Consider the following 27179-nt stretch of genomic DNA (forward strand, 5'->3'; position numbering starts at 1 on the left):
TATTATCTTACTTCCCGTAAATGTTTATAGTGTAAAAATATGTGTGTGATGTGAAATTTTTGTATATATATTTGTTCTTTTTGTTTTTAAAAACTTGACAAACATTCATCAGATTTATTCAGTTGTTTCTGTGGTTACTGTGATTTATTTTAAATAATCTCTTTTTTGTATTGTAGCAATTAAAAAAAATAAAAATTTGAAGGTTTGTATGTCATTAGATTTAATTTTATAAAAAAAGTATAAAACAAATTATGTGTTATTTATAACGTTCAGTGCGGTTTATTATTTATTACAAATAAAATAAACTCTTTTAGGGCTGCTTAATAATTTCAGTTATTATAAAATTATTTTATAATTCAAAAAGGTTTCTTTTAGATTTATGCTTGTTAACTTTTGACAGGTTTTTTTTGTTATTAGGTTAATGAACAGTTTTAATTAATTGTTGATAAAGGAAAAAAGTTTACTACGTGAAATTATTTCTCATTGGTTTTATTAATAAGATATTACTAAGATATAACAGATTGGTAACCATTAACAAATATTGTCATCAAATAATATTTTTTAATGAAAAAAGACATGGAACTGCTGTAAAAGTACTTTAACATCCCTCTGATCTGCACCTGAAAAAAATCTGGGAAAATGAATGTTAAACATTTTTTTAAATTATGTCAAGCCCTTGTCATATAATATGAAGACTATGTTTCTCGGAACCAACATTTAATTTTTGACAGTCTTTAAGAAAGGGAGTTTCTCAGTTCAACCAATATGTATTTTATTTTTATGTTTAAAAAATATAAATTTAGTGTCTAAACGGCTCTAATTTTGTTTGGTTTTTTTTTTGGGGGGGGGATTTCCTTTTGTGGTTCCAGTAAGTTTCTTACAGATAACTTACATACGTAGACAGTGATTTATTAAATGAATTATACTATCATAAAGATTATTAGAATACTATCTGTGACCTTATCTTTGCTTCCTGTTGTATTGTTACAGTAATAATAAATATTCCTGATCTGTCGTTATGATATTTAAAAAAATTTTCACTTCAGACTTTAACAAAATTGTTTATAAACAAATCGTAATGTTAAATGTAGTTCTTAGAGAGAAGCGTTAATCCATCCTTCAGAACTATTTTTTATCATTTCTTAACACATATTTTCTTTTACTGGTTTTTCCATTTCATGTGAATTGTTTTTTTCTTTTCTACACAGCACTTTTTTGTAAGCAAATTTATATTTTAAGTTTAAAAAATAAAACCAACTGCAAATGTGGTTCCTGGACAAGATGGTAATGACCTTGATCTACTCAGAGGGATAACTTGTCTTTCCCTACAATCTATTGCTTTTCTATATCCTTTAAATTTTTCCGTGTTACTGGTTCTCTAGGTATAGATCTGACCCTATTAGCTTCTCTTTACTCAGGATACAAGGACCTAAAGATCCAGCTTGTCCTTAATATCATTTGGTAGGGGGGCTAACTATAGACTGATTCAGGAGCTCCTTTTTCTGTTCAGTGACTACATTATTAGCCTAATGGCTTTAATGCTTGTTGCATAAAGTTGAGCTCCTATTCTCCTTCCCCTTATAAAAAATTTAGATATAGTAAAATTAAATAATAATGTTTTTGTAGTTCTAATAACATTGACTTTTTTAAAGTCAGCATCAGATTAATGGTGTTGTTTTGGACTGAATTTCTAGTCAGAATAAAAAAAAAAAAAATTTTGAAAAAGTGTTATTGTTTGCTCTTTACTCTGCTTTTTAATTATGTTTTATTTTTCAGTTTTATGATAAAAATTACTTTAAATCTGTGTTAAAGGTGTTAGTTTATTACACAGATGATGCCCTTTTCTTACTTATGTAACAATTATGATTACATAATTGATAACAAAATATAATTGTATATACTGTCATGAGGATGGTACTATGCTGATTTTCCTTTAATTATCTTTATATACTTACTCCTTTACTTCATTTCAGGTTTCCAACTTTGTCAAATTTGATAAAAGTGAACTAGATTAATTTTAATCAGATTATGCAGTTGCGAATACAGAGAGTTCTTGTCTGTTGATTTTGTCAGTGACACTATCATGCTAATTTGATCAAGTTATCTTTGCTACTTTGGAAAGTATTGATTCCAGTTATTTACTGAAATGAGTAAAACACCATTATCTCATCACTTGATCGTACAAGCTCGTTTCTGGATAGTGTAAAGTTGTTGGTCATTCTCCTATATAATTTTCATGTTTTTTTTTAAACTATGATTGATTTTATTCAATTCATTCTTATGCTTATTTTGTGATTTTATAATTCTATTTTGATTACAAACTTTATCACAACCATCACTGATTTTTTATTTATTTATGTCACCATAGGTTTTGTCTGTTGATCAACATTATGTGATGTTATATATCTGACTTATTCACTTCAAATATTCGGTTTTAGTTTCCTTAAAAAAAGAATAAGAAGAAGAAAAATAGAAGAAAAAATAATAATAATAAGAAGTGTTTTTTTCATTTGTCTGTGTATACATTTACAAGTTTTTGAAGATGTTTTCAGTTGCTAATATTTTTTTTCAATGATGTATTAACAGCAGTTTTTGTTTCACAAGTTTTAGTTCTGTAACAGAAGGTTATAGAACCTTCTGTTATAACATTTGGTTATAGTAACCAAAATGGTGACTTACTATTACAATGGAATCATCTAATTAGTACAAGAATGTGACTTTTGATTCAAGAAAAAAATGTTTTTTTGACCCCACTTAAATAAAACCAAATACCACCAAAAACTATCACAGCTACCTAAAGACCAAAATGGCATCAAAGCACCATAACATCATTACGTCAAATTTCATCCAAATCGGTCCATTCAGTTTGGAGGTATACAAACAAAAAACAGGCCAAATTATACCCTTCTGACATGAATTTTTCAATACTGAAAATGTTAGGTTAGAGGAAGTCATGAAACGTTAAGATCTGCAAAAACCCCAAAATGAAAAATTTGACCCAATTACCACATTGTTCCTTATATTGTATTGTATATATGTATATATGTATATTGTATATGTATTATAATATAAACTATGGCCAGGAAAATAAGAATGAATTATATTTTTTAAGATAAAACAAAAACTCAAATTATATATATAAAATTTCAATGTTAATTTCAATTATATATATAAAATTTCAAGTTGAAAGGAGTAATTTAGGTTATTGTTCAGTCCATTCACCTAAATCTCTACTGTGCTGGTACTGGCCATCATAATATCCACTTTCTCCTTTCCTTTAAATAAAGTATAAGATAAAGGTTTATCTTTAAAAAAAAACTTTCTTTTAATTTTATAAAGAGAATTAAACAAATGGAAAATTTAGGTAGAACTTAATGTACTGTAAGCTTACCTTCCAACTCGGACTGTCGATTGCAATTTTATAATTTTTTTTAATTTTCAGTTTTTTTATAGATACAGGTATTTTTTTTTCTATTCCTTCAAAAATGTTCTTTTTCTGGCTACATCTTTTACATATTTTTTTATATTTATAACATTTGGTATTGTAAATGATTCCTGAGTATTATTTTTCCTATCTTTTTTTTTATAGTTTTTTAATCTCTAAACTACCTTCAACAATCAAACTAACCCTAGAAGTCTTAGTATACAGCCTTCTTTTTATAGAATTCTGCTAGAAAAGATTCATATTTTCCAATTTACCAATTCACATTTATAATTATAATGAATAATGACAGAAATCAATTGTTTATATTTTTTGTGTAGGGGTTATTTCAGTGAGAATTATTTAAAAATATAAACTTTTATAACAATAAACTGAGCCAAATTTAATGATAAAATGTTAATAGCTTACTTCAAAATGTTTTCAGTTATATTTGTATCATCTTGTTTTGTTATAAAATTTAATTAAGTTTGTTTTTACAAAAGTTTATTCTTTTAGATATAAAAAACTCACATTTTAGAATTATACAAAAAAATAACAACGTACTATTGTACTACAAACAGAATGTTTATTTACTCAGGTTATTGTATATTTGCTGAATTAAAATAATAATTTTAAATATTTTAATTTATTTTTTATTTTTACAGACAGGAGAGGAGTAGTGGAATTAAGGTGACTGATGCACTAAGTGAGCTGTCACGAGACGAGCGACACGCTGAGAAGGTAAAAACTACTGTCCTTTTATAGACAAATGTAATTTTATGAATTAAAAAGCATAAATTTAAATTGCTGTAATTTTTTTGGACTCTGCATGATATTATTCATATGAATATTAAGAATGTGTTGAAGCTTGTTTTCTACATACTAGAGAAAGATGATAACTGGATTATTTGTATATTAGTTAGAACAAGTAAGATTATATCAAACTGTATAATACAACATGGCAGGGTGATAGAAAAGAACAGATAATACTGATTTGAATAGGTTAAAAACAAGTGAAATAAGTACAGGAAGAATAATTTTGAGTGGAAAGGAAAAGGCCATGAGGTAAATCCAGGAAGTGATTGATTGATGGAGTGAAAGTGTTTTAGAAAAAATGGTAGATGGAGAGTATAAGAGGATATGGAAGTAAAGATTGTTCGAGTTTTTATCTAACTCATTAAATTCGCAAGAAGTACTATACATTTACATTGTTTAAATTATTTATTAGAGTATATAAAAAACCTCTTGCTTCAGAGTTTTGTGTTCAAAGTGCCACTATTAAATGAGAAAATAGAATAAGTTTGTGACTTAAATTTTGATCATTTTCTGTAAGATTGTTTGTGTTAAATTTAATTATAAAGAAATAGTTGATCCATTAATTATTTTATCATTAAATAATAATAATAATGATAATAGTAATAATGTTTAATGGAGAAGGTGTGATCAAAAATATTCCAAAAAAGATTGGAGGAAAGAGATTTTAGGAAATAACTCTTATTTAATAAATAAGAGTTTTTAGAATATATTTAACAGATTATTTAAAAATTAGAATATGTTATGAAAGAGTACAGTATAAAGATAAGTATAAAACCATAAAAGTAATGCGAATATAAGATGTTCATCCTATGAACTAATGTATAACAGTACAGATATATTAAAGCATGTTAAAGAGTTCAAAAGTGAAAAGGTAAAATCAGAACAATGAGTAAGGAAGAATTCACCAGAAAAAAAACAGTTATGCAGTAAAATGGAGTTAAACTTGAAGCATTTTGTAAAGTGTTATGTTTGAGTGATTGGCATGGATGTGAAATATTATTACTAAGGAAAAGATTTAAGAAAGGCTGAGAAGGCCTTTTTTTAACTGAAGAAGTAATGAAGAGAATTCTATATTAAGGTGGCAGATCTTTAAGCATGTTCCAAGATTCCTTGTCAATAGGACCTGAGAAAGACTATTTGAATTAATTGTCATGCTAAGATCATGTGCTTCAACCAGGAGATCAAAAGGTTGTCTGGCTGCCAAGGTTTTTCTACATCTAATCCTAATATACATTGTGAAATCATGTGCATGTGCCATATGATAAATAAATAAATAATGAAAGGAGTGAGTGATAATAGAGTCTTAATAAGAATAATCCAGAATTGGAAAGCACACTAATTGAGGGACATATCATTAGTGAAGACGGGTTGATTAAAATATAACTAGCAGAATCTGTAGAGGAACAAAGAGTAAGGAGACAGAAAAGAACAGAAATGATTGACAGTAAAAGGAAATGGGACCTATCAAAAAAGTAAAAGATTTAGCTAAAAAATGGAAGCAGATATGGTCATGAGTTGTGACTAGTTTTGGCATGACGTCTACATACATTTGTATGTATCTAGCATAACTCGATTTGCCATAGGATGTTGAAATTTTGGATTTAGGACTGCGGCAACATCTAGTTGTGCACTTCCCTTTTTGATTGCAATCGACTGAACCAAAAGTGTCAAAAAAAGCCCAAAATCCAAAAAAAATTTGAATTTTGACTTTTTTTAAATGTAGTAATATGCCCTCATTGAGAGCTTTTCAACGATGTATCATAAGTGGTACTAATTTTCATTTGTTCCAGAAATATATCCAAAGAAAATTTTAATTAATGAAATATTTGAATCTTACAAGAAGGCACATCGGTTCAAATCCGACTTCAACTCCTTTTCTTTTTTTAAGTTTTTTTTTAATTTAAATATATTAATTTATTAATAATTATTAACATCTGATTATGAAAAAAAAATTACGATAAATAATAATTCAATAATAAAAATAAATGAAAAAATATCAATAGTTTTAATAAAATAAAATTTTATGTACTTTTCATTTAAAAAAAAGAAGTGTTTATGTAATTTAATAGGCGTACAAGGAAGTTATGTGGTGTCCGCATCTGATTTTTTTTGTATGAGATTGGTTGAGTTGTTTTATGTACATTGGAATTGGCATGTTTGATAAACATTTTTTCTCCATTTTTAAATACACAATACTCCTGCTGAGCACACTTTCATTTATGCCATTTCCTTCTTAAATTTCTTAAAGTTGCTGATGGATTTCAGTTTCTATTTTTTTTCTTGTTAGTTTCATATTTTTAAGTATATTTGATTACTAGAAGGGCAGATTATATTGCATCACATATTTAAAAATTTTTTATTTTGAGCAAATAATACTAACATCAACCTTTCCCTATTGTACCAGATATCTATCAAGTGGTTCATTAATCTACTTATTATTATATACACTTATTCACATTCTAAATTAAAATAGAAGTGTTTGTTTCCAAAAGTATATTATTTTAAAGCATATAATACATTTATTTATTTATAAATTTTGTAGAGGTTAAATACCTTTATTATTTGTTGTCTTATGCTTAATTTCAATTATTTTAATATTATGCGTAACTGACTTGTTATTTTTAGTTTGTTTAAATTTTACAATAAATTACATAAAATGTTTGTTTAATACTAAACAGAATATGAGATTTTGATTTCATTTGCATTGCACATAATGATAACTGAGTTAAATGATGGATGAGCTATGACCCAATTTTCAGAAACAAGTGATGGATGAGTTATAAATTAAGCCAAATATAACATGAAATAAAATAAATAACACTATCTGGTTTTGAATTTTTTTGTCATAATTATTAAACTGAGAAGCTTTCAGTTTTCCATCAGTATCTTCTCATAGTGTCAAAAATAAAAAATATTAAATAAAAAAGAAGTCTATTTAAATAATTAGTCTAACTAAGCTTTTGAACTCTGTCTATATAATTTGATACAATGAACAACCAACCCTTCAAGCATGTTTATGTGTAACCACCATAAATGATTTTTTCCATATAATATTGTTCTACAAAAAAGTACATGTGTATCACTACTGTAATTAGCTTTTGTATGAAGTTTATATAGTTCTGTTAAGGTTCATTAGTGTAGAGTTAAAAAGTAGATGACTGACTCCATTTCACCTCTTCTTCTTCATCTTTGCCTATCCCATGCTATATAAGGTCAGCGCTTCAATCTTTAATTCCTCTATATCACTTTTCAGCTCTTTCAGGTTCTGTTCTTATCTAAAGAGGATTTGAGTCCTGCTCCATTTTTTATCTGCCCACTTCCATCTCCTGAAACTTCTTTCAACATATTCTTCACACCTTCAATCCAAAGCGTCTCAGTCTTTATTCCTTCAGCTATCTGTCCACAGGACCCTTTTGACCCTTTCCTCTAATGTTTTAATTTGTATCTTGTCCTTCTTTGCCATTCTTTTCACCCATCATAGCTTTCTCATTGTTAGCATTCCATTTTCTTCACCAATATCTGTAATTTCCATGTCTCTGGATTATTTTCAGCTTCATCATACAGAAAATTCTTTTTTTCTTAGGAGATTTTCTCAGAAGAAAATCTAAAAATTAATTACTGTAATGTTGTCATTTTGTTTCAGGCAATTTAATTGTCAGTAGAAGAAATAATGATAATATTCTTTGATAAAAGAATATTAGTTTATGCCAACTTTTTAATTTCCTAATTGTAAAAGTTATTTAGGTAGTAAAGATATAAAATGTCAAAAACGTTGTTGCTTCATTATCTGAAATCGGTTGATGTTCTTTAATCTTTGTAAACAAATGATAGTTGCTTGTTTTATTATATGCACTGTGCAATAAATTGACCAAAACCTTTTAATTTAAGATCTGTAACCCTTATATGTTGTGAAGAAAATGTACAGAAAGGTATTACTATGCAGTAGGAAAACCAATTGTTTTACCATGCATTTTGTATTGCTTAGCTGAATCTCATATTAAGCATCAGGATTTCTGATGTTTTCCCTTAGCAGAAAATTGAACATTATTGATGGCCCATTTCTGTTCCAGAAGCGTCTAATTTTCTTGTTGCTATTAACATTTAAGTCATTTTTGGTGATGGTAAATATATTTTACATTATTTGAAATCTACTATTTGGCTTTGATTGTTAATTGGAATCTTTATAAGATCTATTATTTATGATCTTTATCCTTTTTGCGTGGTTTGTATATATATATTTTTTTTTTTTGTAAAAATGCATATAAATAGTGTATGTACGTACAATAATAAAACTTTTTTTAATTTTCAGCGAGCAGTTGCCCCAGGCCCTGGGGGGAGTGGCCGGGGCGGGTCCTTTGAGGGCCCAGGTAGCCCCCCCGAACCCCAACCAGTTGTATATAGAGTTGTAGGATCTCGTTCCCATATAAAGAAGGCTGATAGTAGTCAGCAAACAGAAAACAGTGCCTTCAGGTAAGCAAATTTAATTTATTGTTAGTAATTGTATTCAATCATATTTCCAGTCCATAATGGATAAGTGACTGGCTTAGTCGTAATTTTATGTGTAGGATTCTTAACAGTAGTAGATTGCCAATTTTACATAATATAAGATGCACTGCAAGGTATGAGCGCATGGTTTATTGGTTGTATGTTTTTATGAAGCAATTTGATTAAAGAAATTGTTTAATTGCATTCTAAGAATTGTTTAATGCAATATTAAGAATATTATATTAATTACTGATTTATTACTACAAATGGAGTTGTTAGTTGCCATTCCTTCACACAAACATTTTCATGAACCTCTTTCTTTAGAAGCAAATTCACTTGGAAACAAACACATTTAAAATACTAAAATATTTTTAAATAACGAGGATGATTAGTCGTTATCAACTTCTACAAATGAATTAATTTGTTTTACTTATACTTCTAAATATTTTGTTTTGGTGTTAGCTGCATTTTTTAATAATTCATTGCTTCAAAATGTGTACATTCAGTGTTGTTGCGTATTATTATTATATTTTTGATCTTTGATGTTAATTGTCTTTAAGTATTAATATAAAAAAAACTTCACTAATATAAACAGCGTGAAAACATCTTTATTTTTCAACCAAAAATATTGTGGATACAAATTGCATTCAGGCGTGACATTTTTCACTCATTAAAAAATTAATTTCTTATTACGATGAAAAAAAGTGGAGGGTGGTAGCTGTAATTGGGCTTCAGGCTATTCTACAGTTACCAAAGATAATAAATAAACTTAAAATTAATTTTTATAATTAGCTGTTTCTAACATTACAAACATGTATGGATTGAACAAGTACATTTTAAGGGAATAAACTATTGAAGACAGTTTGCTGCCACCTATATAAAATATACAAAGTAAAGTTTAATCAGTTTGTTTATTATTAATTTTGACTATGAATGACAAACCAGTATTTTTTAAATTTAAATATATTTCTTTGTAAAAGATTTATTGCTGAAAATCAAACTACTTCCCAAAAACATTTGTATAGTAGAATGAAAATATTTCAGCACTTTTAAAGTAATATTTTTAATTATATTTTTTTATAAATTATCAGTGCATGATCAAGTAAATTTTTTATACTTCCAAAGTTACAATCATCCTGAATTATACATTTTGTACACTAGATAACAGAATAAATTAAATATTCAGTTTAGTGAAAGTATTATCTTGAAAATTAAGTATATAATTGGTTTGGATTATCCAAGGTATATATATTTTACTAATGCATAATTTTTTATATAATGTTATCTCAGTAGCTAGTCTATACAGTACTGCTGAAGTGCCACAGTACTAAAAAGGCCAGACTATTGGACATTAAAAGATATATTTAAACAGATTTTGAATAACATTCAACAAAAAACAAAGGCCTGTTGAGAGTTAAAGATTTTATTAAAAAAATTATTTAAGTCTGTACTTATAGTTAAAACTTCTTTGCTACAAAATTTTTCAAAAAAATATTTTTCTATGTTCAGATTAAGGAAGTTTCTGTAAATAATCTTACTATTCAGCCTACTTAATTACATTTGTTATTAAATTTGATTGGTATCATTATCTATAGCAATATACATGCCACAACCCAACCTACCATTATAAACAAATTATCAAACCAGGTTGTTTTTTTTTTTTTTATAAAAAGGTGGCAACTAACCTTCAAACATTCATGGCTAGATTTGATGGTTTTTTTTAATTCCAACTTTATTTTTGCATTTTCTTTGCATTTATTTTATTAATGAAGGAATAAATCATATATATTATATATTTAATATAAATTTCAAATTTTCTGCCATATGTATATACTCACCTACATTGGAGTAATGGCATGTTTTATTATTGTAAATGTAAAATCACATTATAATGATATAATTTATTTGTAGACATTGATATTATAATATTGTAGATGAAAATTAGATATAAAAAAAAGCACATGATAAAATATAATCTTAATTTATAATAGTAATTATAATGAATGTTTTTTTCTATATAGACAAGTATCAAATAGTCAATGGAAAAAGTATGTAGAAGGTGGAGGATGTTTACAGCGAGGTCGTACTGAACTGGAAGTTGTACGATCAAGGGATAAAAGGACACCATCTACTAGCAATGGACTTCCTCGCAAACCAGAAAAAAAGCGTTCAGGTAGATTAACTAGATATCCAATGAAAAGATTTATTTTGAATTTTAATATTGTATATATAATCTGATTAATTATTATGTGGTCAAAGTTGTCAAACTTCTACAGATAATTCCTAGAAAATAGACAGTCAGCTTTCTATAAAGAGTTTATAAAAATTTAGACTGTTCAATTTTACATTTATTCATAGCCTTTAAAAAATTTAAGGTGCTTTATTTGAGATATTTTTAGGAAAATCAGGAAAAAAACTGTTTTTAAAGCTTTAATTTCAAAAGTATTACATCAACTAATTATTATTCATGATATCTGTAACCAGATTATTTCAAAATTTGAAGTATTATTTTATGTTAATGTAAAATTTCTATAATTATAACTTGTAGAGGTATGGTTCATATTATGTTATTTTCAATATAAATTCATTATTATAAATTATATAATAGATTGAAGTTAAATAAATAAATTGTTTATTCTGATTAATCAGAATGTTTAAATCAGTAATGTTTAAATATGCTACTGCATGAATAAAAAAAGGAACTGTTTCAACATTTGCCTAGATCGGTCAAGGGAAATTTTTAGTAAAACATTGCTAAAAATTACTAACATGAATATACTAACCACTATGAAAGACATCACCATTCAAAAGACATTAATGAAAATTATTTGATAGTTATGAAAATTATTTGTATACACATTGAATGGGATTCAGAGAAAATTTAAGGTTTTTATTTAATTTGTTAACAGAATAGTATAATCTCTGTAAAAGTAAATTTTTTAATTTTGATAAATTGGAGGGGAGATCTTTTAAGTGGTTTGATAATTTATTGAAAATGACATGGTAAGCTTAACAAGGTCCTTTCTTGTAAGCTGAAGTATTGTGTTGAGTTACATGAAAATAGTTTTGTTGTCATTTGTTAGGTTACCTATTTGTATTGTTATTTTTTTAAGAGTAAATGATTTTCTCTTTTTAGCAAAGTTAAATGTATGATACACACATTCTCCCTCATATTCAATCTCTACTGTTACCATTGTCCAAGAATGCATACCAAATCAGTTATGAAAAACATTTTTTTAATTGTTAGACGGACTGTATAATAACTGAGAGAATGGATGAATATTTTATAATTTAGTTAGTTTCAAATATTAGATATTAAGTTAGTTTTAATTAGATATTTTAAAACCGATAAAGCGGCCGTTTCATGTTATAATTCACTCTACCAAGTAGGATGTAAAACTTCATCAGTATGATAAACTAATTTTGCAATGAAATGACATTTCTGATTGAGTAATTTCCCTGTTTATTGGCTCCGTATAGTTAATTAAAAAAGATGTTTAAGCTTTGTTGTGTAATAGAGTTTTCTAGTTTTTGTATTAAAACTGTTGTTGAGAAAAAAAGGATTTAAAGTATTAAATTATACAAAAATAAACCTTTTGAGGAATACCCGGATTGATTAATAATCAATTATTTTTTTTAATTATTTGTAAAATGTTAAACTCCTCTGTAAGGTAAATTAAATTGTATGTAGACATATGACAGTACTTTATATTGAATAATCATGTCAAATTTGAATCTTTTGATATCCATGATGTACTGTTTAAAAGAATTGAAACACTCAATTGAATATACTTCATTTTAAATTAAAGTAAATTCATAATATTTTAATATTCTTATATGGCCTCTGTATAATTAGATAGTTCATCAACTTATTTGTACCATTTTATTATTTTGTTATTTGTTAGTATGTGAACATTAATGTACATAAATGAAATATGTTATCAATTAATGTTTGAAACTGAACACACCATTATAAAAATGAACACACACTTTCAAAATGTGCTGATATCAATAATGACACTTCAATAATGAATCTTCCAACTACGTTAACCTTCCAACCTGAACAATCAGGTTCTAGAAGGTTGATCCACAGACAACTTACATCCTTATTATTTAAAGATCATATGGAAGGACATTCAGAATTACACAGCACATACAAATACATATAACAGTACATGATTCACTTCTATGATAAATAAAAATATAAAAATAATAACTATAGTATACATAAAAAAGATTCAGACAAAAGCTTAAATTTTTTTAAAAAGCTAATATAAAATAGTTTTAGAATTAAAAAAATCTTTTTTTTACACAAAACACAGTCATCAAAGAAACAAGATGTCTACTTGGACTCGTATTACATAACTCTTACAATATTCTTACTCTGACCAGATTGCATTATATTCTCTACTGGACACAGTTTAAAGCAAAGGTGTTCTAAATTCACCAGAATTAATAAAACAATTTCATATTCCCTAAAACACACAATAAATACACATTAAATAAACCAACAGAATCCAAATTTGAAAATTTGAGCAGAATTCACTTTCTTATTAATTTTGAACATTTTCATCAATCCATGTTATTTTCATTGAATCTGAACCCAGATGCAAAAATGAAAGATACATTTTACAAGATTTACATTAATTGAAAGATTGTGATAAAATTCAAGTTATCAATAATAATAATAATAATACAGTTTTAAGAAATTATCTTTCATAAGTGTAATGTCTAATGCTTAGTAGCCAATCTATATATTAAAATTGATTGACAATTATCTTATTTTAGAGTTCTTTTGTTCATTTTTTATTCCAATCAAAAAAAAATTTAATTCTTTAAAAACATTACTTTAGAAAGTCATAACAATATAATTAATTACAACTTTAAAATTTACTTTATTTTAACCTTAAAATTGTTTTCTATAATGAATGAAAAAAAAAATGACTGCCTACTTAAATCATTAAATCTTAACCAATTTGTAAAAATAGAATATGTATTCGACAAATATATAGAAAATTATCAGCTATTATAAATTTATTTTAATCAATAGAACGGTTGTTTATATATATATGAAGTACAAGATAACTGTAGGTAAATTGCATTCAGAATCTGGTTATTTTGTTTCACATTCTTTTCATTATATTTACTGTTATGTTAAATGTTAAAAATGCAATACAATTGGTGGTAAAAATTATAAAATATAGCATAGCAGATGTTTTTGCATACGTGTATGCAAATGTTTTCCCAGATTGAATTTTGAAAGACTTTTCTATTTTAATCATATTAATCCATACTTCAGTTTATTCAGTAAACTTCTAGCCCACTTTAATCCAATTTAACAATAGTATATTATCGAATATTAATTCAAAACCAAAAGGGAAGGGAACATAGTTGCAAGCTTCTTTAGATTTTTGGCTTTGTGGAGGATGGCTGAGGGGGTCTGATGTTGTTATAGATGTATACATAGAATAGCAACCCAAATGACTAGGGGTTTGACTGAGTGCTTATTTCACTTACATAGGCATTTTGGTGTCAAGTCCTGGGCTAGCTGAGATATTCGCTCTTAGGATGAGAATAGATTTGTAGCGAACTCTGTGATAGAGCTGCTGTGTGGGATAGTATAGGCATTAACTTCCGAAAGTGGACTAGACCAGAGAGAGATAGGGTATGTTTTCATGAGAGGCTTATTAAATCTAAATCTGTTTCTTGATTTTTAAATAAATCAAGAGGACTTTGAGTAAATTGAGTTGTAGGACAAAATTGTCAGTGTTGCTATGTATTTCACTTGTTTTTTGGTATGAGTATAGTATTTTTTGTGTTTAAATAATCGATCAAGTAATGATCTGAGTGCATAGTCTAATTTAAATTAGATGTGAGAAGAGCTTTTGTGTGAAACCTTTGGTGGTAGAGGAAAGCGTGGGGATCGTGCTTCCATGAATCAGTTAATTTCACAATTGAGGATTGTAAGTTATGGTAGGTGATTGCGGTTGGAAAAGGCCATATGAGGTCATCTTCCAACCACAACCAATTGTAAGTTATGTAAATACACTGAAGGAAATGTCTGCCCTGAGACATTTGTATCGGTGACATCCTGATGGAGGCCAAACTGATGACCGTAATGTGTTATCAGGTTTAGAGGGTTTAAAAGAAGATGACCTCTGGTAAATCCCATCATGGCCATGATCAGAGGGGGTGGGGTGGTAACCGAGATCATTGTAAGATGGGTATCTTCCTCCATGAGGGATCAGGTTAGTATTGCGCGCACACGCATGTGTGTGTTAGAGTTTACTTGTGCATATATGTATTATGTAAGAAAAATATTTATTAATGTAATATTTATGTGCATATAAAATATGTTTATAAATAATAATTTTGTATCATGAAATAATTGTTACAAATTTATTGTTTTTAATTTTTTTCCAATATTTTATTTATTTTTCCAGGATCTAAAGAAGAACTTGGAATTAGTGAGGTTGATTATTGTAATGGGGAAAGAAAGCAAAGCAATGCAGGTGGAGGAAAAGGTAAAGTTCGTGGTGTGCCCCCTAGTTTTGGGTATGTTAAGAGACCAATTAATGGCACGGGAAAAGGTGAAACTCGTACTGCTCAGGTCTCTGCTGTACCAAGAACTAAGGTATTTATCTGTTTTTCGTTTACCAATTAAAATTTTTATTTATTGATAAATCATCTTAATTATCACTATAAACTATTTAAATTCTAATCTTCGTTTTTTCAAATCAATTTGAAAGATTTAAATGTCTGCAAAATAGGATAGTTTAACTAAACAGTTTTTATTTGTTTATTTATTTTTTGTACAGTATCTTTTTATAGATAAATAAATAAAAACTGAATATATACAAATTCACCAACATCAGAAATTTATTATAAAGAACTATATGAAATAGAATGTGCAGAATAAACTTGTAAAGCAATCTCTAATGATATTACACCAAGAAGATTTATAACATATTTTCAGGTACATAATATGACATAATGTGATATAAATAAAAGTCTTACGTATGAAGATGATCAGGAAGAAAAACAATAATGAACCTTTCAAAAATAGATTTGCCTGTATTAGGGATTAATAATAAATTCAAATCTAGCACTCCTGAATTTTTTATGTATTAAAAAGCAAAGGGTTGTACAACTTTACCTTGACAAATTTTTATTCTATTAGGATTTGAAATATTAATGAGTTAATTATGTAATATATAGAGTATAATTATGAAAAAAGTTCAGTGAAAAAATTTTTTTGGATTCAATATGACCTACGTGGTCAAATGACAGTTTTACCTTAAAACTGTGCAGTGTTAAAAGTGTAATTGAAAAACAAAATAAACCAGAATTCTCAGTAAAAATTAAAATCCCCTATTGATTGACCCACCCGCTTGACCAAATGAATTTTTATTATCAAACTTATATTGTGTGAATATAATTGCAAAAAAAGAAATCAAATTTTTAATAAAAAGTTTTGGATCTCATTTAAATCCCTTGCTCGGTAGCTACTTCATATAACATGTTTAATATCAGTCATAACTTGGAAAACAGATAAAATATCAGAAATTAAAAAAAAGTTTTAAATTCTTAATTCTAGTTTCATGGAATTGCCTTTTGTAAAAGGTCCCCAAGTCACATTAATACTAGAGTACAGTTAGATCTTCAATATTAGAAATTAAGTACAAAAAATTGGTATTTTAACTATTGTTATCATGTGCAGCCCTCATTTTTTTGGGTCCTAAGATTATTTTTGGAGTAATTATTTACTTCAGAAATTCAGCCCAGTTTGGTGAAATTTTGTGTTGAACAAGGCCAAAAAAAATTATATTTCACTACAAAAAGAAAAAAAATCGTTTTGTGATGTCCTCTGATCTAATGGAATGAAAGTTAGGCCAAAACTGGGAAATATATAAATATAACAAAACATTTGTTTTCTATATTTCAACTTATTTTAGTAAACCAGTTTTTGGGGGTTTACTCTGCCATTTTCATCAGTAAATTGTTTTTCAGATGTTTATTGTAATCATTATGGTAAACATAATAGAAAATTTGATAATTATGGTCAGCTTAGAAAAATATTTTAGTTAATTAACTATTCATTCAATATAACATTTAACTAAACTAATTTTAAGAATGTTAAACTATAAGTTTACAAATCAAACATTCATTAAATGCAGAATAATAATTAATCAAATAATCGCTTCATTAATTTAAACAATTAAGTAAACATTAACAATTAATCAAAGATTCATAATTGAGAGACTACGATTGGTTATTCTCTCTATTATTTAAAAAAATAATTTTACAAACTTTAATATTGTTAGCATTTGAATTTATTTTAAGACTTAACGTAAAGAAATAGCAGTACATTACAAAATTATTTACTTCAAGTGAAAGAAAATGAAATCATAAAAAATAATTTTTTTTTTATTTAAAAATAATTTTCTTTTATTAACAGTGTTTATTTTATTTATTACCCCAAATTACTGTCATTTTATTATATTTATTAAGTTTTCTTTCAAACCCATTTTTATTTTTGAAATTTTTCATTGCCTTTCAAATGTTATCTCATAATATTTTTGTTTTTAAGTATATACAATTAAGATAGACATATTGAAAAGTCGTCATCTTAGAAGAAAATTTGGAAGATTTTCTTGTCAAACATTTGTTATTGGGCAAATATAGCTGGATATTTTCATCCAGCTGATTAAATAAAGTAATATTTTTTTAATAAATCTCCTAAATGACTACTAGTTAACTCGCTAATGAAAGCATTTTTGGTACTTTTTCAATATCTTTTCAATCAAGTTTTAAATATTACCGTATAATCTAAATAAATATATAAACTTTAAATATTTTTATTGTTTATCAGATGTATAAGATACATTGTCAGAATATTAAGTACTTTTCATTGTTGTTTGAAAGAGACTAAATTTTTTTAGATATGACTAGTGCTGAATTAATTATCAGTATTGTCAATTATATCAAACAGTGCCCCCTTCTCAAATATTAGGGGATCACTTATTTAAATAGCAGAAAAATGTTATATATAAATTTTAAATGAGAATAGACTAGTAAACCATAAAACTTAGTTTGAGAGGGATATATTGTGGGAACGCTCTATTTCATTAATCATATCTAAGTAAAATTGATAATTTTCAAAGCATGATAAGGAGTATTTATTAACATTTTGGTACTGTATAAAATTCCTGTCTTAATCAAATTTCAGATGACAATGTAATATTTAAATTTAAATTAAGGTGTTTTTCCTCAAAGATTAATTGCTTCCACAACCAAATGTTTATTTAAAAAAAAAAAATTATTAAATCATCCTAACTTCTTTAAATTTTATTCTGTATCTCTAAATTCTACATATTTTTTTAATGGTTTTCAGTCCGTGATTATTTTAAAAATTTATATATTGTGGCTTAGATCAAATTTTCAATTCAATTCTTTTTTATTACTTTGTTTATTGCTTTGTCATTTTACAGGTAAAAGTGTCTGGTGGTACTCAAACAGATATAAAAACATACAGTTCTGGAAGTCCATCAGTTAGTGGGACAAGCAGTAGCAGTGCAGGAGGAGGTGGTGGTGGTGGTGGCGGTGGTGGAGCAACCAGTGGTCAGCTATCTGCCACTGTTAGAGAACGACTCTTACTTGGATCACAGAGCTTACCTAAAACACGTACCTCACATCCACATTCTGAACGAGACACTGGTTCTTTGTCAGATTCCAACTATGCAGATCTTGCATCACTTGCTAGTCCATACAGCTCATGGCTTCGTCATACCTCTGCTTACACAGCTTCTCTTCCAGCTAGATCTACAGCTGGTAATTATATACCAATTACTTTTTTAACATGATTTTTATTTATAATTTCACTTATTATAAATATTCTTTTGAAGATCAGGAAATAATTTTTTGTTATAAAAAAAAACGAAATATTTGAAACTTTGGTTCAGTTTATCTTAAAATTAATTGCTTTATGTATCAGTCTATTCATACTTTATTAGATCTATGTATACACAGAACGTCTGAACATTTCCCGAATTAAATAAAAATACAGATTTAAAGATAAATGAATTTACTCACATCAGCCCTCTACATAGAACCCTTCTTTGGTTATATATATAGTTGCAGGGCTGGCAGAGCCTGTCAAACTCTATGGAGAAACTTTGTGGGATCAACTTCAACTGCTCGGTGCAAGCCCTTTGGATGGCCGTAATTTTGTCGAAAAAGCAACCTTTCATTTTCAACTTGAGTTTCAGGAACAGAAAATAGTCTGCTGGAGCCAAGTCGGGTGAATAGGTTGGATGGGATAAGACGGTGATTTGATCTGCGGGTTAATAACATGTTAAAACTGTTGCCATGTGTGCCGGGGCATTGCCGTGCAAGAGAGTCCAACTGCCCGGATACTGGTACTCGGGCCAAATTAGATGAATGTGATGCATAAGGCATTTCATTACTTATAAATAGAATTTAGAATTCATGATATTTTTGCTGCCTGATATTCACTGGTCTTTGTGTTCCAAGACTCAACCAAGCAGCGGATTGACTCTTCATTTACGGATCATATATGAAGCACCAGCTTTTATTCCCAGTTATAATTGTTTGAAAAACATTCGGGTCAGTATCAGTTTCAGCGAGCACAAGAAAGATGCACCTGTTTTTGTTCTTCAGTCAAGAAATATGGAACGAAATGAGAGCCCACCTTTTGGTGGTTCATTTTTTCTTTTAGAATTGTATGTACCACGTCATTACCGATGTTTAGCTCTTCTGCTATGGCCTAAAGAGTAATCAAGTAGGACCACATGTACTTTCGCAATGTTTTCATCATGAACAGCTATTGACGGTCTCCCGCTTCATTCGTCATCATCCAATGATACTCTACTGTCTTTTAATCGCTTCTATCATGTGTACGTTGTATGAGATGCGGCTTCATCACCAAATGCTTGCTACACCGCAGAACAAGTTTCAACAAAAGATTTTTGAAGTCGAAAAAAATTTTATTGTGCTTCTCTGCTCCATGTCGCGAGCTTGCACAAGGTCACATGAACACAACATATGCAGCCAAATATAACTCAAGACTAAAGTGACGAAATTTTGTACACATACTCGTCAGATATCATTCTACATAGTTCCTTGGTTGTTCAAGAGATGGGGCTACTTGTATCGACTATAGAAATTTAGTTCGGGAACTTTTCAGACCTAGTGTGTAGGTAAACTTTGCAAAATAAACTTAAATAAACTTTGCAAAATAAACCTTGCAAAATAAACTTTGTTGTACTTGTATTATCAAAATTGATTAAAAACTGTTGAACTTGGTCTTTCTGTGAGATACCTGTTCACTTTACAGCTCTTCATTGTCTAAACATGCAAATGATTGATCAAAGATTTTGTTAGGACCTATAAAGGACCAAAGTAAAGAAGTTTTTGTGTGAAGCGAGGTCATAATTGGAACTACATTTTAATATCTAGGGGTAAAAGAATTAATGATTTTAATTCTAAGATATAGATTACTGTAAACTTGAATGACAAATGATAATTACTGAACCTGGTAGAAGCTTTTTTCTTTTAATCAGAATCATCAGTTATGTTTAACTTACAATTCTATTGTCCTCTGATCATTGCCTATGTGAGATAATTGCCTGATGTTTTAATAAATTTGTCTATTAGAATGCAAAAAATTGCGGTTACAGATTACAAAATTGTTTAAAAATCTGATTTATTTTGTGTTTCCAAAGATTCAGATTTTACATACTGTTGCATTTATACTTCTTAAAAAATAAATAACATTATTACTTCTCAAAATAATGACTCATAACTAAAAACTTAAAAAGAAAATTTGAGAAACTAAACTGATTTAATTTTAGATATAGATTTAAGAAACAGGCTATAAACATTTCAGCCATTAATTTGCTTATTGTGTTTGTGTGGAAAACAGAGGCCGTAGACAGTACCATAGGCATCATAGCCATCTTATTTAGTTCCAGAAAAGAAGTAATTTTTATTTGCCCTACTGGCTAATAAAAGTAGATGCTGTCAGGGTGATGGCTGATACAAATTCCATGATTTGTATCCAAGAAAGAATTAATTTGTAAGGGAAACCAGGAGGGTGGTAGTTTGTTGAATCTAATCACACTGCCTCTGAGAGTCATAGATTCTTTTTATTCACCACTTTCTGCTCAGTACCAGGTTAAGTTCTCTTAAGCCTTCTTTTTTTTTTTTAGAATTCTTTTTAAAATATGAAACTATTTTTTTTTTTTAAATTAAGAAATTAGGTAAAAAAATTTTAAATGTGCTTACAACTATGTAGGAGGAGTTAGTGCCTGAAGTATATCCAAGACTGATAATCCACAGCTAACCAATATAATAATATTAGTTTTTCTGTAGTAATTTGTGACAGACAAGATTCAGACACTATCTAATAGAGTGTGTTTATAAAGTATGCATGGCACATTAATTGGGTAAGACAAGTAATGAAATATATAAATTAATTGATTAAATTTTTTAAGATTAAATATTACTCTAAATGAATACACATATTTTCTTATTACTTATTTTTCTTTTAGTTGGTATGGTTGAAGCTGATAGCATTGAATCATTACCTGCTCAATTACATCATAGAGCAAGTTTAACGCATACAAGACTGCTCGGCTCCGGGTCACCTGGAGCTACTAATCGACTTAGTCGTAGCAATAGTATTAGGTAAGTTATTAAGTGCATATTTTATAAAGTTATGAATTATTAAAATCTAATCATCACTATCATGTAACGATGAATTAATTATTCATATTATTAACCAAGTGCAATCAGCATAGTGTTAGACATATTGTTATTTTTTTGTAATTATTGTACTCTTCCCTTTTTAAACATGATGGTAGGTTGTTATTTAGTACGTATGGTGACAGTTAAGCTGAAATTGGGCTACTGCATGGAATTTATATATTTTATTTAATAAATAATTGAGAGCATTGTAAAAGGATGTTTCACAATGAGATGGAAATAACTTCTGGAAATCTTCTATTAGTAAATAATATTAAAGAAAACTTCATTATAAATATAGGTAGAGAGAAATACTTTGTTTTTAAGGTACAGCAAAAAATTTTTGAATATTAAAAAAAAACTGGGTCCCAGAACTATATCTGTAGTTGTTTCCAAGAAAATTATTTTGTATAAATAAACAATAAACAAATAAAAATTTAAATAATTGTAAAGAATGTAATTCTTGTGAAATTTAATAAACTGAAAACAAGTAAGTTAAACACATTTTACTTTTCTTTAAAACAAAATAAACCAAAACATGGCAGAAATAGACATATTAAATTTTTCTTTGGGACCCATATATTGGCACCTACTACAACAGAAGTAAACCAAAATCCCACCATGTTACTGAATGATAAATTGTATGATAGTTTTGACAGAATCATCACATACAAATGATGCAGCAAATCATACAACCTTTTTTTTTTTATTACTACATTGCATAAAAAATAGCCTACATTTCCATTTTTGATGTGCGTACTTTTACATTCTGGTTGTTAATTATTTTTCTTGATTGTACCATTCCTTATTAATTTTTTATGCACATATATTTATTTAGTTTATGTTAGTTATAGTACAATATATTTTAATTATTTGCTATCCCTGATTTTTATTTCGTATAATTTCCTTGCAGTTGTTATTATTATGATTATTCATTTTAATAAAATGCTAATAATGTTTTTTACATTTAAAAATATATGTGTTCATTATAAAAAAAAACAAAAAAAAAAACATATTGATTCACTTTTGTAAATCATTTTCATAATTAAATTCACTAAATTCTTTTTATGCAAGTTATTTTTCTTATCATCCAGACTATTCCTTCACTTAGGATAATAATATAAATTCATGTTTCATTTATCCTTCTGTACATTTATTTCGTAAATTTTGTGTTCACATTCAGTTTTTGGCATATACAGAAATGAATTAAAATTAATGCTTGTTTATGTTAAAAATTACATCATATAATTTATCTACTATTTAATTGTTGAAACAACAAAACGTAATAAACAGGTTAAAAATTAGTTATTTTAATTTTACAGCTATCTCCGTGATCGGACATTTCCCAGGTACAGTTGAAAATGATGCTTTTTGTGATTTTGTCCAGTTGTTTGAAAGAAACTGTACTGTGTGAAAGTTTCCTTGCAAAGCTTAAATTTGTTAAACTTATTTTTAAAAAAGTTATAGGGTGTTTCTTGCCAGCATGGGCTTACTTAAATATTCTTACTTGAAATTTTTTTTATTTGCTTTAGAACCTCACGCTTGATTTATTTTTAATTCTGCTTTCAGGAGTTTATTTTGTATGTAATTGTTTATTGCTGTTTACCTCTAGTTTAAGTTACAGTTATATTAAATATTTGAACCTTATATGAACGATTAGAAATGACATCAAAGATATATTTTTTATACGAGGTCTGTTCAGAAAATAACCGAACGTTCTTAGTTACGTACCAACGGAGATATTTAGTGAAATGCAGTTGACAGCATTGTGTTCCACATAACCTCCTCTGTAACCACACATTCTTGGTTTGTTGATATCTCATTTAGTTTTTGTGTTATGTTATTTGAATGCAATGTATTTAAGTGTTTGATGACCAAACAGCAGAACATCAAGTCGATATTTGTTGACAACTTCTTGAACAAGCTAATAACAATGAAAAATTCATGCAAAGGATCATAATGGGAAATGAAAGCTGGATTTACAGCTATGACATTGAGACAAAGACAAAAGTTCAATTATCAAAAAATCACACATTACAAAAGTCGCTACAAATATTTAAACACGTTGCACTCAAATAACAATAACATGAAAACTAAACAAGATATCAGCAATCCAAGAAAATGAGATTACAGAGGAGGTTATGTGAAACACATTGCTGCCAATTGCATGTCACTAAATATTTCTGTTGGCACGTTATTAAAAATGCTCGTTTATTTCTGAACAGATCTCGTATGTTTAGTTTTGTAATTTAATCTAATACAGTTGAATTCTAAAGATTCAGTAAGGTAAAGAATTCAGGATTATTGGATATGAAAAGTATAAACTCAAGTTTGGAAATTCAATTATGTAGATTTTAATCCTATAACTGTCAGTTTATAATCTTGATGATACAAAATCTTAATGTACAACTGTAATGTATTTCTTTTTACATGAAATACAGTTTTTGAACAACTTATCTTTGAATGCCAGATCTGATGAAATTAAATATAATAACATCACTAAATTTACTGATCCAATTATATCAGATCATTGTAACCATTTTTATTATGTGTTGTAATTTGTTAATGTACCACTAGATCCTTTCATAAATGTAGTATCATTGTATCTGTTAAGTAATGTATTTCATATTCAGTTCACACATTTTGCTGTTGCTCTTTTATTCTGCCAAGACGATTATAAGTTTCTCGTAAGCCACATTGGTTGTAATCAACAACCATGTTGAACTACAGAATTTTCCAGTCCACCACAAGCTGGACTAATGGATTTCTGCTGTTTATAGTTTTATCATTACTAATATAAAAAAACTTTTATTTGTATTGTTTCTGTCATTGAATTTAAAGTATATATAAAGATTTGAAAAATTATTAAATTGATGTCAGTTTTTCTATGTTCATATTAAGTAGAAAAAATTTGTATTAACAGTTTGTATTGATTGCTGAATTTTATTTTGTTAAAATAAAATTAAAAAATTTTCAAACTTAGGTTTTTCTCTTAATAATATTTAATGGAATTTGTTTATTTATATCTACTTAATTATACTATTATATTATTTTTAGTGCAAAATCTTTGCTTTGTTCTCACTAGTATGGATTGGCAAATTAATGCCTATTTATAACATATATAACAGTAGATAAAATACGTAGTATTCCAAATATCACAGTATTTGTTTTTTGTATTAATTTGAAGTGTAGCCAGATGTTTTAACACCAATATTTTTTTACTTAACCTCAAAGCTAAACTTTATTGCGACATTGCAGTTTAAATATAATATTTCTACCATTTTCCATTGTTAAAATTTTATATCCCTACTTAGTTTCCTAGAAATTCACAGAGCCTATAACAATGTATAGATTCTGTGACATAATCAATGAATATAACAAAATATTTAAATAGGAGAACTGAAGAAAGGAGAATTGAAGAAAAAATTTATTTCAATTACCTGCTATATAGATGAGGGAGACTCCGTGAATAGTTTTGAACTGCAATCCAACACTAATATAATATTTTTGGTTATCTGAGATTTTGAAGACACATAGAAGAGTTATTAAATTAATGTGCAATATTTAAATGGCCAATACATATTTTCTTTCATAATAATTGAATTATCTTCCATAGTGAATCAGAGGGATTCAAAGATTTTCGATAAAATTGCTACAGAAGAAAATTGAATTATGTAGTGTAATCCCAAAATTAAATAAAATTAATTCCATGGGGTTTATGAAATGTTTCATATAATGAGATAGTCTAATCATTTAAGCAAAGCTGTATTACTCTTATGCTGATTGCATTCTTTTTAGCGATAGTATAATGATAAATTTTAGTGATAAAAGAACCAGGATTTTACTTAAAAACATGCCTAATTTATTTCTTAAAGTAAATTATAACATGGTTCATCTATTCATACATGACATGTGTACTTGGAAAATTATGACGTTATATTTTTACATGTTTAAAACTACTTACCTTACCACCACCTTATTACTTAGAATACCACCACCTTATTTTAAACTGTTTAATTAGTGATTTGTAATGGATTTTGAACTTACATTGCAGTTGTATAATTTATATATTTCATTAATCCTTAGGATTAAAATGTGGAAAGGAAAGGATTAAAAATACTTTTTTTAATAGTTGTGCTAATTTTATAATTTGAAACCTTAAGTCTTTATATTGAAAAGAAATTTGATTCTAGGCTAGGCAACTAATTTAGTTATAATTGACTTCAGTTAAGCAATAATTTTTATTAAACAAGTTGTATTTTTCTGTAGTAGTGGAATAAAAATTAATTTAAAGGTTTGATGAGATTTTATTTCCTTCATGAGAATTAAAATGCAGAGGAAATTTAAGTAGAGTATAAAATAAAAAAAGATAATTTTTTAATTTAATCTTTATCTCTTTAATATAATTCACTTAGGTATTATTAGACAAGTTTTTTGCTTACAATTTATTTTAATTATATCTTTTAATTGAGTAATATTATAAGGAATTTTTTTAAATATAGTCAACCACCCAATTATCTGCGACAGTAACTGGGAAGAGGATTACAGATATTCCAAAATCATAGCAAAATTTTGGTTGATCCAAAAATAATGTTTAATAGAGTAATTTGGTAAATTACTTAATACCTAATGTGTTATGACCTAATGGTTGGGAAAAATGTCATTCAGCCAATCCTATACAAGTTATAGCAGTGAGGAGGCACACAATCTTGTTACCAGAATCTCTGGTTCATTCTACAGTTGGGAAAAGAGCCATGTACGCAGCATATTCAAATAAGCAACTCTGTTACTCTTGCTTCAGCCACAGCCCATTAACCTGTCATCAGGCTATTGCACAGAAATATGTGTAATGTATGAAATTGCAGTTCATACAATATTTTAAGACAAATATCTTATGAACCCTTTATAAATTAAATTTTTTTAGATAACTTTTACTTTTGTTGTCTGCATACTGTTTTTTTTTTTAGCAACCTAGATACATAATGCAAGTAGTATGGCAATTTCATTCCTACAGTCCATAAGAGGAAAATAATTCTTAGATATTATAGAAGTATGAACATAATTTCAAAATAAAGAGATTTTAAAACTATTAAGTAGCTCTCAATTTTGACTTAATAATCACAAATAAAATGAAATGGAATTCTTACAGATTTACCCAACAAGAGTTTAATGTGAGAAACTTTTGTCACATGGCATACATCCAGCCGTTAGGACAAACTTTTGTTGTAATGGATAACAACTTCTTCAATCCTGTGCCTCCCAATAGATTAGTAATTAGTGGAGGGCCATACACAAGATCCTTGTAGAGCTACAAAGGAAAAAAATTCATTTGGGGTCAGATTGACCTTGAAGGCCATCGCAAACAAGTTCTGTCATTGGGTCCTTGCCAACCAATCCAATGGTTGGGGGAAAACATCATTCAGCCAATCCTATACAGAGTTATACAAGTGAGGAGGTACACCAACTTGTTACCAATCTCTGGTCCATTCTGCAGTTGAGAAAAGAGCATATACAAAGCATATCCATATAAGCAACTCTTTACTCTTGCTTCAGCCACAACCCATTAACTAACATCAAAATATTGCACAGAAAATGTTTAATTTTTGGAAATCCCTTTTGCATTGCCTTCGGATATGGACATTATGTGAGTTAACTTAAATTAATAAGATTAATTTTGTTTAATAAGATGAAA

The 27179-nt window shown here is 27.7% G+C and overlaps 1 protein-coding gene across 2 annotated transcripts in view; it reads left to right on the top strand.

Moving 5' to 3' along the window:
- The window catches only part of sick (sickie), a 944125-nt gene that overhangs the window by 746821 nt on the left and 170125 nt on the right, over positions 1-27179 (top strand). For both annotated transcript variants that reach the window (XM_075371421.1, XM_075371422.1), the window contains 6 exons: positions 4087-4162; positions 8547-8707; positions 10744-10895; positions 15166-15356; positions 18214-18553; positions 21295-21430. In XM_075371421.1, the coding sequence (XP_075227536.1) occupies positions 4087-4162; positions 8547-8707; positions 10744-10895; positions 15166-15356; positions 18214-18553; positions 21295-21430 (1056 nt within the window). The remainder of the gene's footprint in view (positions 1-4086; positions 4163-8546; positions 8708-10743; positions 10896-15165; positions 15357-18213; positions 18554-21294; positions 21431-27179) is intronic.

This window comes from Lycorma delicatula, chromosome 7 (assembly GCF_047948215.1).
Source record: "Lycorma delicatula isolate Av1 chromosome 7, ASM4794821v1, whole genome shotgun sequence".
NCBI lineage: Eukaryota > Metazoa > Arthropoda > Insecta > Hemiptera > Fulgoridae > Lycorma > Lycorma delicatula.